At 38.5% G+C, this 12500-nt stretch overlaps 2 protein-coding genes across 2 annotated transcripts in view; one reads left to right on the top strand and one right to left on the bottom strand.

The window, feature by feature from the left end:
- The window catches only part of LOC144972664 (uncharacterized), a 181886-nt gene that overhangs the window by 113295 nt on the left and 56091 nt on the right, over nt 1-12500 (bottom strand). The window lies entirely within an intron of this gene.
- LOC144974116 (uncharacterized) overlaps nt 6642-12500 on the top strand; it is a 14163-nt gene continuing 8304 nt past the window's right edge. Inside the window, exons 1-3 of the mRNA XM_078917015.1 lie at nt 6642-8121; nt 8443-9174; nt 12297-12500. The exon at nt 12297-12500 is cut by the window's right edge and continues 117 nt beyond it. Of these exons, the coding sequence (XP_078773141.1) occupies nt 6807-8121; nt 8443-9174; nt 12297-12500 (2251 nt within the window). The 5' untranslated portion in view covers nt 6642-6806. The remainder of the gene's footprint in view (nt 8122-8442; nt 9175-12296) is intronic.

Genomic DNA, 12500 nt, shown 5'->3' with positions numbered 1-12500 from the left:
AAGGATCTTTACTCATATTCTCTCACTCTACTCAGGTGTAAAATGAGAAATAACTGGCCGTTAACAGCGTTGTCTCTATCCAAAAATAATTTGTAATATCGACTAACAGGCGCCATGTCTCGTAATACATGTTTAGTATTGTTGTAAGGAAGACCCCTTGTGAGGTACTTTGACTACATTGAGTAGAAATTGCTCTATTTAAATGTGTGTTGGCCTAGGAAAACATATCAAGTGTCGTCCCCCCTCCCCCTCCTTAGAATTTAAGTTTGTGTTATTTACACAACCTGCGATCATCTCTGATCATAAAGGTCTTTAAATTGTGTCAATACATTCACTATTTTTAGAGATACGGTTACAAAAACATTGTTTTGAGAGAATCAGTTTTAAAATCAAAACAACGTAATTTACAATTATCAACATAAAAATAACAGGATCATCACCATAAAATCATTTCAACAGAAGTATTCATGGGAATAACAGAGCTAACAGTCAACGGAATATAACGCTTCAAATAGTGAAATCAAACATGCCAAAATATTTTTTATCTAAATCATGAGTCAAAGTAGATCAGGAAAACTACATTTTTGGCCAAATTTCAAGCAGATTTCGAAGCAATATATCTTTTTCTTACCCATTAAAAATATAAAGATATATCATACAAAAGAATGCTTTTGGAAAATGAAAGATAAATTGTTAAACTGTCGTTTTAAAAAAAAAAAAAAGAAATCTCATTTTGTCTACAGAGTGCCATTTTTACCCTCAAAACTAGGTTCAGCGACATTTGGTATATTTCCACTGGCCAACACACACATACTCTATTTTGTTATAGTTTAGAACCCTAGTAGGAAGTAAAAAGGAAGGAAACGCTTAAACATTATTGTTCGCATTTGTCGCCAATTGTTTCAAAACAGTATCTTGATGATAAAAATTGACTCTAATATCTAAATATGAAACTTTGTTTCATTCTATCCTTATCGATCGTTTCTAAGATTTTTACTGAAATGTCACATCAAGACACAAATCAAAATCTGAAAAGCAATAAGAGCATGCTATAAATCTATAATTATGTTGAACAGAGCAAGCTATACAAAACAGCATTATGTTCTTGAAAATATAACAAACATTTTCTTTTCAAAATTTGTGCTTTGTAAAACAAATCTGAAAAAGAAAAATGTTTATTTGTATCGCAACAAATGTCACGTCCTCCTACAGTTGATAAGGTGAGAGTTAAAGTCGTATGTTGTATTGACTGGACATGGGTGAATGAGTACCGGATTATTGTCAGTGAAGGATGTTGTTAGAGTATAAGTACAAAAAGACGCATAACATGTGACTGGTAGTGGGAAGAACTGGGGAAGCTCATTGAGCATGGTAAATCAGTTGCAATGCTCGGTATAAATGATAATATTGTTTCATTAATTTATTTATTCATATATTTATATTTTTCAGGATAAAAAGTGGAAAGTCATAAATTGCAGTACACCAACATGTCATTGTTTCAATTTTGTCATCGATATCTTATTTATTTTCTCACATAAGCCTTTCTCTCCTACCGATAACGATATAATTTTGTCATCGATATCTTATTTATTTTCTCACATAAGCCTTTCTCTCCTACCGATAACGATATAATTTTGTCATCGATATCTTATTTATTTTCTCACATAAGCCTTTCTCTCCTACCGATAACGATATAATTTTGTCATCGATATCTTATTTATTTTCTCACATAAGCTTTTCTCTCCTACCGATATCGATATCCTTTTGCCAAATCTTCTTCATCCCGACATAACACAAGAACGAGGCAATGGGCCGCATTTAAGACTTTATCATACTATTAACTTGTTAAAGAATGAGGATATGCTGGAAGCTGCATCGTTGGACAAATGTGAACCTATCACATTTTTCAGATTGAAGATATTGTTTTTAAAACATTAACGATGCTATTCTTTAAAACGCTTGATATTTTAACGAAACATTTTAAAGATTTCAAAAGCGTCAAGCGCGACAAGTTTTCAATGAAATCTTGATAATTATAATATTATAGGGTTTTGCACACAGACCAGGGAGTTTGAATAGATCCTTTTTAAATGAGATTTATTTTAAATGTATATTTAATGAATGTATACAACTTCGAAAAAATCCGCCACAATACCAAACACGGAACGTTTCGTACTAAACACGGTAAGATAAAAGTACCCTTGATTTCAAACTGATTTTTTTTATACACAGCCGTGCCAAATATTTCTATGCCGTCTGTCTACATTTTTCATCATCATCCATCGTCGCTTGTACTCTTGAGCACGTTGCCGGTCATCTGTCACCACGTATCACGATCCCCTGCTGTGAGCATGAAATTTGCGTTGTTTTTAAAATCACTTTTCTATATGTAATTCTCTGTCTTCCTCTAGCTCTCTTTCCTTCGATCATCCCAGATGTTACCAACTTTTCTCTTCCGTCTATTCTCCACACATGTCCCAAAAACCGTAATTGCCTCTTTCTGATGGTATCTATCAATATTATTCCTTTTCTCGCCTTCCTCAAGACCTCCTCATTCGTATCTGTCCACGATAACCTCAACCTTCTTCTATACATCCACATCTCAATGCCTCTATCCTCCTAGTACATTCTTTGTCAAGCGTCCACGTTTCACAACCGTATAAAAGGGTACTTATGTTTCCACTACTTTCTTCAACTTTAGGTTGTTGTTTGACATGAAACCCAGTTTTGCTGTTGCTATTCTTTGTTTTATATCCTCGATGTCACGTGCGTCATGGTTAATGATAGTGCCTAAATATTTAAATTTCTTTACGTGTGTATCAATGTTTTTGTTGTTTTTGTTATTTGGTTGAAGGAGGGTTTTTGTCCCGAAACTTTCCGTGTTCGGTATTTCGTTCTCTATCGAAGTCACAATATTTTAATATGCCATTTTTCGAATTTATAACGTTCTCTTTAATTGTTTTGTATCCTATTTCTTTTGTTCAGAATGGCGCCTAGACTATACTGGACATTGTCCTTCTGTGTACTGGTGTTCATCGTGTGCAAAGATGTTGTCACAGGAAAGGGCGGCCATCAATCAGGAAATTCTTCACACGTTGGTGATTTCTCCATTGACAACCCAATCAGGGAAATAATTAAACATTTGGAGAACGCCACGGACATCGAGAAGAAAGAGAGAACATATATCTTCAAGCAGAATGGGGAAGTCATCCACGAATACGTCGAGGTAAAGTAGAGAAGTCTTTCAGTGACACCAGGCAGGATCTTTAACCCTATAACTGCCGTACTCTGGAAAGACACCTATTTTAAAATTTGGCCAGAATACTCGTCTTTCAAATATCGTTCGATTTACATGACCATTATCTTGTCAAAAACTCTCGAACCTGGGACCTCGCGAGGTCATTTTCAGTATAACATGGGCCTTCCTTCGTTGATATCTCCTTGCTGCTGCAAGCAGACTGTGTAGCAAATCACAAACATAAACACACACACACACACACACACACACACAAATACATACTCACGTACAACGCTCATCTTGAAAGTAAGTATTAGAGGACACCGGTGGGACACCGGAACAGCTCGCTGCCCGCAAGACCCTTGCGGTAAAGCGATTCATTGAACATTGAATCGGAACTCGGAACTGAATCGCTGTCAAACCAATTCACATCCAATATAAACAAGCGACCCGATGTCTTGATTTTAATTGAACGAGAGAGAAAACAATTCACATCTTGTAGGAAATTCCGAGATTGGAGGAATAGGTGATGGGAGGGGGCATGGGGGAGGTGAAAGAGAGATGGGCCGCGCCATGATATGGGAGTGTCACGCCGACATTTGTGGTGCAGGTGTTTTAACTGCTTAACAGCGAAGCTGATTTTTTGTTTTCAGATAATAATTTATTTTTATCTTTATTATTGGTAATGGAGAATAAAGCGTTTCCACAAAGAGAACAGTCAAAGCATCGCGACTCGGACTTCAATTATCAAAGCGTTACTTGGCTTTTGATGAAAACGGGAAGATCTGATATTGGGTCAAAATAAGATCAAATTTCCCTTTAAAGGGTTACATTGCAGCTGAGCGAGCAATTAACCCTTTGCTAGTGAACTGATTTTTTGTTTTCAAATAATAGTTTCCCTTTATATCATTTTAAATGCAGAAAAACTGTTTCCACTATTACGACCCAGGCTTCGACCAAACTATAATTACGTTGCCGTTATTTGTCTTTTGATGAAAACAATAAGATCTTCTTTTAACTCCAAGTAAGATTGAACTTCGCCTTTGAAAGGTTACGTTGTTGGGGTTATTGTTCGTTTTTGTTGTTGTTGTTGTTCAAACGCAGCTTCGCTGTTTCTTTTTTTTTCTGACTTGAAAGCGCAGTTCTTACTCGCATGACTTGCACATTGCACGCACAAAACGATTCATCTAGGTCACAAAACGATCCATCTACGGTTTCGTTGGTGCCACGACAGTTAAACAAACCGAGCGGCTTGGAGTTCGAAAGACCTTTCCATAAAACACTTGGTATTCGCAAGACCCTAAAAAACAATTCCCGCCCAGCTCTATATGTAACTCTATGTGTAACTGTGTGTGTGTGTGTGTATGTGTGTGTATGTGTGTGTGTGTGAGAGAGAGAGAGAGAGGAAGAGAGAGAGAGAGAGAGAGAGAGAGAGAGAGAGAAATGGTGATCCTTTGTGATTTTCCCCTTAATATTCAGCTATAACAGGACTTGGTTAGAACAAGGATTTTAGGTTGGTCCTACCACCACTGTTGTACTGAGGTTCCTTTTTAAATTCAGTTCCCCCATTAAAGCAGTTAAACGTAATCAAAGTCTCATTAAAAATATTTATACAATTTATAAAACATATGTTAATCATTCCTATACTTTACCATGTTGGGATGACATCATAATTGCAAGCTGCCATCTGGATAGGGCGCAAAGCTTTTTTCACCAGATCACACAAATCGATCTAACCAATCACAGATGAGTTAGACAAAGGGGTTAGTAATGAACATGACCAAATCCGAGTTCAAAACAGGTCATTTATTACATATCAACTTGTGATAATATTGCCTTGTGGTGTATCTGTCGGGAATGTACGCGGCAGTGCATGAGATCGGAATAGATTTTGCTGATTGAATAGACCGTTATAATCTCAACAATATTCTTGAAACTCAACGGATATTATTTATACATATTTAAGGATTGAACCTTGCAACAACGGTATAAAAAGGCATGACAATTTAGTTTCAATTAGCACTGCTAAAATTCAGACCTTTGAGAATGACGAGATATCGTATATAAAAAAAACAACAACAACAAAAAAAAAAAGAAAACAAAAAGAAAACAAAAAAAAATATAGAACAAACAAACAAACAAACAAACAAAAAACCCCAAAAAACAAACAAACTTGGAGATCGTTCACGTAAACAATGAGGAGGAAAGGCGTCGTCTAACACAGACCAGTGCAAGGGGAAAAGACAAGACATGGCTTGGCCGATTAGGTAGAAATCCGAATTAATGCTGTTTTAGAAAATTAAGTCAGTTATGCTCCCTTAAAGACGTTTGCACCGCATACTTATCTTTTCTTTTGTCCATTACACATGATGATGATGATGATGATGATGATGATGATGATGATGATGATGATGATGATGATTACAAAAAGAAAACATTTATTTCCTCTTTGAGGGGACCTGAATAGACGTGGTGCATCCAGTGGCTGAATCAAGCCCGGTATTTTCCATGAGATGATCTCCAAAAAGCCACAGAGAATCTGGTTAAACATTGTATTGTTGCGCATCTGCCGGTGTCGTGGTCAAAATGAGTGCTTAAGAGCTAACTCGACTACATGCGTGAAATAAAGATGTGAAGAATAAGGCCCACAGAATGTACTAGCTGCTTTTAAAAATAAAGAACGAGTGACGATTTGTTTAAGATGATATGAATAGAAAGATGGAATTTAATTAAATGAGTCTTCTGATAAATGAATGGTGATCACAGTTACAAATGGGAATATAATGATATTATGTATCTTATGCGATCTTGATGAGATGATGATAATGTTAGATATTGCGGGCGGACTTGTGGGGTTCCACTTCCAGTTGAGAGTGGCTACAGTTATTCCTCTGACGGGCTCAGGCTTGATAAATTCTTGACAGTGATTGAAGTGAGGAGTGGAATAGTATGGCCGTCAGGGCATAGGTTATAGAGAGAAGTGAGTGAGGAAGATGAAATCGATCAGCTTTTATAATAAGTGGCTACGTACAGAAGGTAGAACGAAAAGTATTCACTAATTTGAAATGAATTCAAAGAGAAGGCTATTAAAGGAAAGATGAGCTAATATTATTAGAAGTTAAAGTTTTTCTAAGCCTACCGAGATATAACTGGAGTGAGATGAATTCAGTTCTTGCTAAAATAAAACTTAAATAAAATAAATGGGAATAATCGTTACTGTGACAGCCGGTGTGGTTCGCGACATGCGTGAGTGCGGAATAGACTTTACGGATTGAATAGACCGTTATAACATTGTGATGCGAAATCGTCAAAATCTTCTGAAATTTTAGTATTTGACTTTATCCTCCTTTCTTATGCAAGGCTTTGTATTAACATTTAACTTTGATTTTCTTTCAGGACCACCGTGACATTCACAAAGGAAGGATGGAACAGGTGCTTGAGGCTTGGCAGGCAAGGAAAAGACTGTTAGAGGAAGCCCGTAAGGAGATGAGAGGAAATAACACAGATCCACTTGATCCTAACATGGACGAGGAAGTCAACTTCAGAAATCTGATCGATGACGTTTTAAATGAACCCGGAAATAACACTTTTCATGACCCTGATGCGGAAGAGGCTAAACATTAATAAAGAAGCCATTCGAAAGGAAATAGAGAAATCTCGAAGCAAGAGAACGATCGAGAAAGGGGACTGGTCTCGTTGGCCGAAAGGAATTGTTCCTTATGAAACTAGACAGGAGGTTTTAAACATGAAAAATGAATATACGAGAGCTATGAACTTTTACGAGGAGACAACTTGTATACGCTTTGTAGAATGGGTGAATGCCTCGACAAATGAAGATTTAGATTTGGGTCATCCAGGTCACATCAACTATGTTTCAGCTGGCGGGTGCTGGTCGTACCAAGGAAACATGAGGTGGGGTGGGGGACAGGATATCTCGTGTTGTGGAGGTACCACATGCGTCCATGAATTGGGGCATGCTTTGGGTGTTGCTCACGAGCATCAGAGTTACGAAAGAGATGGATGGATACGAGTCAACCCTGATAACATCTGGCCTGATTCTAGAGTGTGGTACAACAGGTTTAGGGAAGGCTCTTACCTAACTTTTGGGTACGATCTCTCATCCACTATGCATTATCCTACATGGGGATTCTCATCTGGAGGTCCAACTATGACACTTCTGTTCCCAGAGCTGTACATAGGCGTTAGTGACTATTACATGTTTATGGAAATTGTCGTCACACATAAATGTAATGAAAAGCCCCCTTGTGAAGGTTTTTCATTAACATGCGAAAACGACGGCTATATTTCCATTGTCATGGGGAAATGCGCTTGCAGATGCCCAACCGGGCTTGATCCAGCCACTGGATGCACCACGCCTATTCAGGTCCCTTCAAGCCTCACAATGCCTAAAGGACAGTACGCTTTGCCGAAACTCAAGACTGGCTGTCCCGATGAGAACTTCAAGCAAGGTGAAATTACTCATGTTGGGGATGGTTATGGATACCAGAGTAATCCTTTCTCTTTGGAAGGACAGTATAACGGCAATAAAGCTACACACAAATTCTGCGTACGCGATCAGGACGACTTCACCGATGACCCAGATTTCCCAGGACATTCAGATTGGCCAAGTGGCTCTTACTGTATCTTGAGGAAAGGAAGTGAATGTCCATCTAGGTTTCTTCCTGGCTATGTCGAGTATGAAGATGTTGATAACGGTGATGCGTCACAAAGTGGAGACCTCCCTGACGGATTATTCACCAACAATAGCACGCGTCTAGAGTTTTGTTGTCAATATACAGGGTTCACAGGTAACCCAATGATGATGCCAGTTGACAAACCGTTCGTGCTCTTCCCTGTCGGCTGGAGTTGTCAGCAGGTTGTGGGTGAGTAGTCCATCATCACCACCACCACCACTACATCAATCATCATCCTCCTCCTCCTCCTCCTCCTCCTCCTCATCATCATCATCATCATCATCATCATCATCATCATCATCATTATCATCATCAACATCATCATCATCATAGGCATTATCATTTTCATCATCATCTCGTTTGCTACATCTTCTTCTTCTTCTTCTTCTTCTTCTTTTTCTTCTTCTTCTTCTTGTACAACTTCTTTTCAATGAAGAACGGCCATTCACCACCGAATTGTCATCAATATCACTTGCATCAAATATTTTTATCATCTTCTCTCATTAAAAGGCATGCACCACAGGATGGAGGAGTATGGTTTCAACGCGGTTGACGTCCAGTTTTCTGGCTATTTCAAACACTGGCACAACCAAAATACCGACTTTCTGTACAACAAATATTGTGTCTACGAACCAGCAGACATGGACTGTGGCGGAACGATTATCCTGGATAGCTCTAACCCTTCAACTTTCGTGGAATTTGACAGTGCGGGGAGAACCGATATGGAATGCACCTGGGTTGTAAAAGGAGCAAACGAAAAGGGGACTTTAGTTTTAGAATTCGACGAATTCGACATCAAGTCGAACGGAGACAACTGTGTTGATGAAGTCGAAGTCAGGCACGCTAGAATCGGACAGAAAGGGTTGATTTACTGCGGTAATAATGACATGCAGTCAATCAGGTCAATCACGGATAAAATGATGATCCGCGTTTCGACTGTAGGCTCAGGTTCGGGGTCAAAGTTCAAGGCTTATGTTAGATGGGTGCCGAACGGAGAAATGTGTTATGACGTCGAGGACAAGGGAGTAACGTATGCTGGGAAGGTGAACTACACCAGGACATTCGAACCATGTCTGCCCTGGGCGGAAGTGACGAATTGCCCGCATCATCCCTGGCAAGTCGGTGATGAACTCGACAATTTGGAAGACAACTTTTGCCGCAACCCAGATAATAGTCTGCGCCCGTGGTGTTACACGTCAGCTGGCGAGTGTAAGAGGAACTATTGTGACGTCTGCTTGTTAGGTAAGTGATAGAGAAACGATGTGTATTATTCATAGATTTATAACAAGACCTTCAGGATTATCAATGATCATAAATTCCCCTTGTGGCCAGGTTAGATCCGGTAACAAAGTTATGACGATGCAATAAATATCTTCGTTCCTTCCTCATAATGACCACGCCGTCATGTGCATGGTGTATTATCATGCCGAAAGAGATGCATAAGGTATCATGCATATCTTATACTTTATACCTTCCTGTTATTAGGTATGATTTTAAAAAACGAAAAAAACTTTCGAAACTTTAACTTTTACAAATTCTAATTGAACGCCGTTGTATTTATTGCCCGGTTATTTAAAATTAAAATAATCATTTAGAGCTAACAAGCCCATGGAGCTGGAGTTTATTCCGGTTTCTAAAGCTAGAAACGGAGAATAGCAGTTGCTCGTTACCTTTTTGATAGGACGCTTGTCTATCTCAAAGTATTTTTCCCAGATATCTAACAGACCAAGCTACTCAATCACTCACGGTTGGGTGGACTCGCACCCGGGATCGATCTCAGTCATCTGGCGTGTTAAGCGAGTGCTCTGTCAACTGTACTACCTGGACTCCCTGTTTTCTAATGTTACCTATAGTAAAAATGTTTCGCGTTTCTGACATTTTCCAATTTCTTAACTTAAGACTACTTGTGATAAAATGACGAAGACAATTCTGTGGCCTGGTGTGTGTGTGTGTGTGTGTGTGTGTGTGTGTGTGTGTGTGTGTTGTATAATATATATATATATATATATATATATATATATATATATATATATACGTCGCTCATGGGTCAGGGTTTCTTTATTACATTTTTAAATTGAATAATTAGCGGATTTTTTTTCATTGTTATTAAAACAACTGATACTCAAATATTGTTTTCTCCGCAATTTTATGTTTGGTTTCTCCCGCATTGCAATGTGGGTATTTGTAGCATGCATGGAGCCACAGAATTCATGTCGCTTTAACCAGTTACCTGCCGTACTCTAAGAAAGAAACGTATTCAAAACATTGGCCAAACATTGGTCCTTCAAATATCGATCGATTTAAGTGACCCTCATGTTGGCAAAAACTATCAAACCTGGAACCTGGCGAGGTCCTTCCTTGTGCATTTCTAGCGAGAATCGAATAGATGTGGGAGCGTGACTTTTTTCATTTCAAGTAAGCTTTTGTTGCGAAGTTAAAATTTGGGTTCAGAATCAAATACCACACATATTCACTTTGTTTATAAACCGTTTAGGATGTGTATTTATAACAGCTATTTATTGTCATTTTTTATCCAATAAAAATTGGTGAGCTTTTGGCATAACCTCTAGCTTTTTTCAACATGTATCTGCAGACCAAAGTCTGCTAACCAAAGTAATCATCCATCCAATCCTGGACCGTATTTACAACGTTAGACACAGATTTGATGGGTTTTGCCAATCTTAGACCCAGGTTTGATGGGTTTTGCCAATGTTAGACACAGATTTGATGGGTTTTGCCAATGTTAGACTCAGGTTTGATGGGTTTTGCCAATGTTAGACACAGATTTGATGGGTTTTGCCAATGTTAGACTCATGTTTGATGGGTTTTGCCAATGTTAGACTCAGGTTTGATGGGTTTTGCCAATGTTAGACACATGTTTGATGGGTTTTGCCAATGTTAGACACATGTTTGATGGGTTTTGCCAATGTTAGAAATAGGTTTGATGGGTTTTGCCAAGATGATGGTCATTTAAATACATCGAAATTTGAAGGACGACTTTTCTGGCCAAATTTTTTTTTAGAGAACGTGAGTTAATTGGTTAGAATGCATGGTATCTGCCGTGCCAGGAGTTAATCAGACAATTCCGCCATGTAAACAAATTGATGTTGTTGATATGAGCCTTCGTTACCTTAAAAGCCTGACTTGTCGTTTGACGTCATTTATCGATGCTATTCGTTTTCACATCATCCGCAATACCGTACCAACTCACAAAACTATGAGTAACCTTGAACGTGAATAATCTGATTGGTGTTATTGAGTGATAACTAATCACCAAAAAGACTGTCTAACAACAATATCAAAGAACGGATGACATCAATATTACACCCTCTATAGATGGAACGAAGTTGACGTCATTCAAGTCTTTGTTATTGTTTTTTTTTTGTTTGCCATCCATGTTTATGAGTAGTTCTCACTAAACTGTATAGAGATTATGCATTTGGCGAAGAAGCTCACAACGTTGCCATCCATGTTTATGAGTAGTTCTCACTAAACTGTATAGATAGTTCGAAGATGACGTCACTTAAGCCTTTGTTGTTGTATTTTGCCATCCGCGTTTGTGAGCGATTCTCACTAAACTGTATTACCCCGACTATAAAAGTTCATGACCACACAATGTTTTGTGTGTTGGTCCGTTATACTTCCGGATGGCAATGTTATGAGCTTCTTAGCCAAGCGCATACTATCTATAGAGAGTATGCACTTGGCGAAGAAGCTCACAACGTTGCCATTGTAAAATGGACCAACACACAAAACGATGTGTAACCTTGAACGTTTATAGTCTGGTTAATACAGTTTAGTGAGAATTACTCATAAACGCGGATGGCAAAAAAAAAAAACAATAAGAAAGACCTGAGTGACGTCAACTTCATTCTATCTATATATTATCCAGACTATAAACGTTTAAGGTTACACATCATTTTGTATGTTGGTCCGTTATATTTCCGGATGGCAATGTTGTGAGCTTCTTAGCCAAGCGCACAGTATCTATAGATAGTATGCGCTTGGATAAGAAGTTCATAACATTGCCATCCGGAAGTATAACGGACCAACACACAAAGCAGTGTGTATCCATGAACGTTAAAAGTCAGGTTATTACAGTTCAGTGAGCATTACTCATAAACGCGGATGGCAAAAAACAATAACAAAGACGTGATTGACGTCATCTTCATTCTATCTATAGATAGATCGAAGTTGACGTCAATCAAGTCTTTGTCTGGGTTTGTCGTTTTGACGTCATTTTTTTTACCAGTGTCAGGAAATGAGTTTACGAAGTCTGTGGATCGACTCGTAAATTGTTTTGAAATGTGATTGAAAGTGAAAGGTCTATTATCTTATATCATTTCTCCCTCTCCTACTATCAGAGGAGCCATTCAACCGTGACGAGGATTGCGAATTGAAGAGAGAAGAAGGGTTTTGTACCAAAGACGTCATTAAAGCCACTCGCAGCTGCGCCTGCGCCTGCAACGATCTTCTACCAGATCCCGGACCTGTTCTGAAACACACGGACATTCGATGCGGGCAGCCAGAGTCACATTCTGACGGCCGTCCATTGGATGAACCTCAGT

The sequence above is a fragment of the Berghia stephanieae genome, chromosome 5 (genome assembly GCF_034508935.2).
Source record: "Berghia stephanieae isolate SIO BIC M18660-M18661 chromosome 5, UCSD_Bste_1.3, whole genome shotgun sequence".
NCBI classification, from domain to species: Eukaryota; Metazoa; Mollusca; class Gastropoda; order Nudibranchia; family Aeolidiidae; genus Berghia; species Berghia stephanieae.
This window is presented reverse-complemented; position numbering and strand designations above follow the sequence as displayed.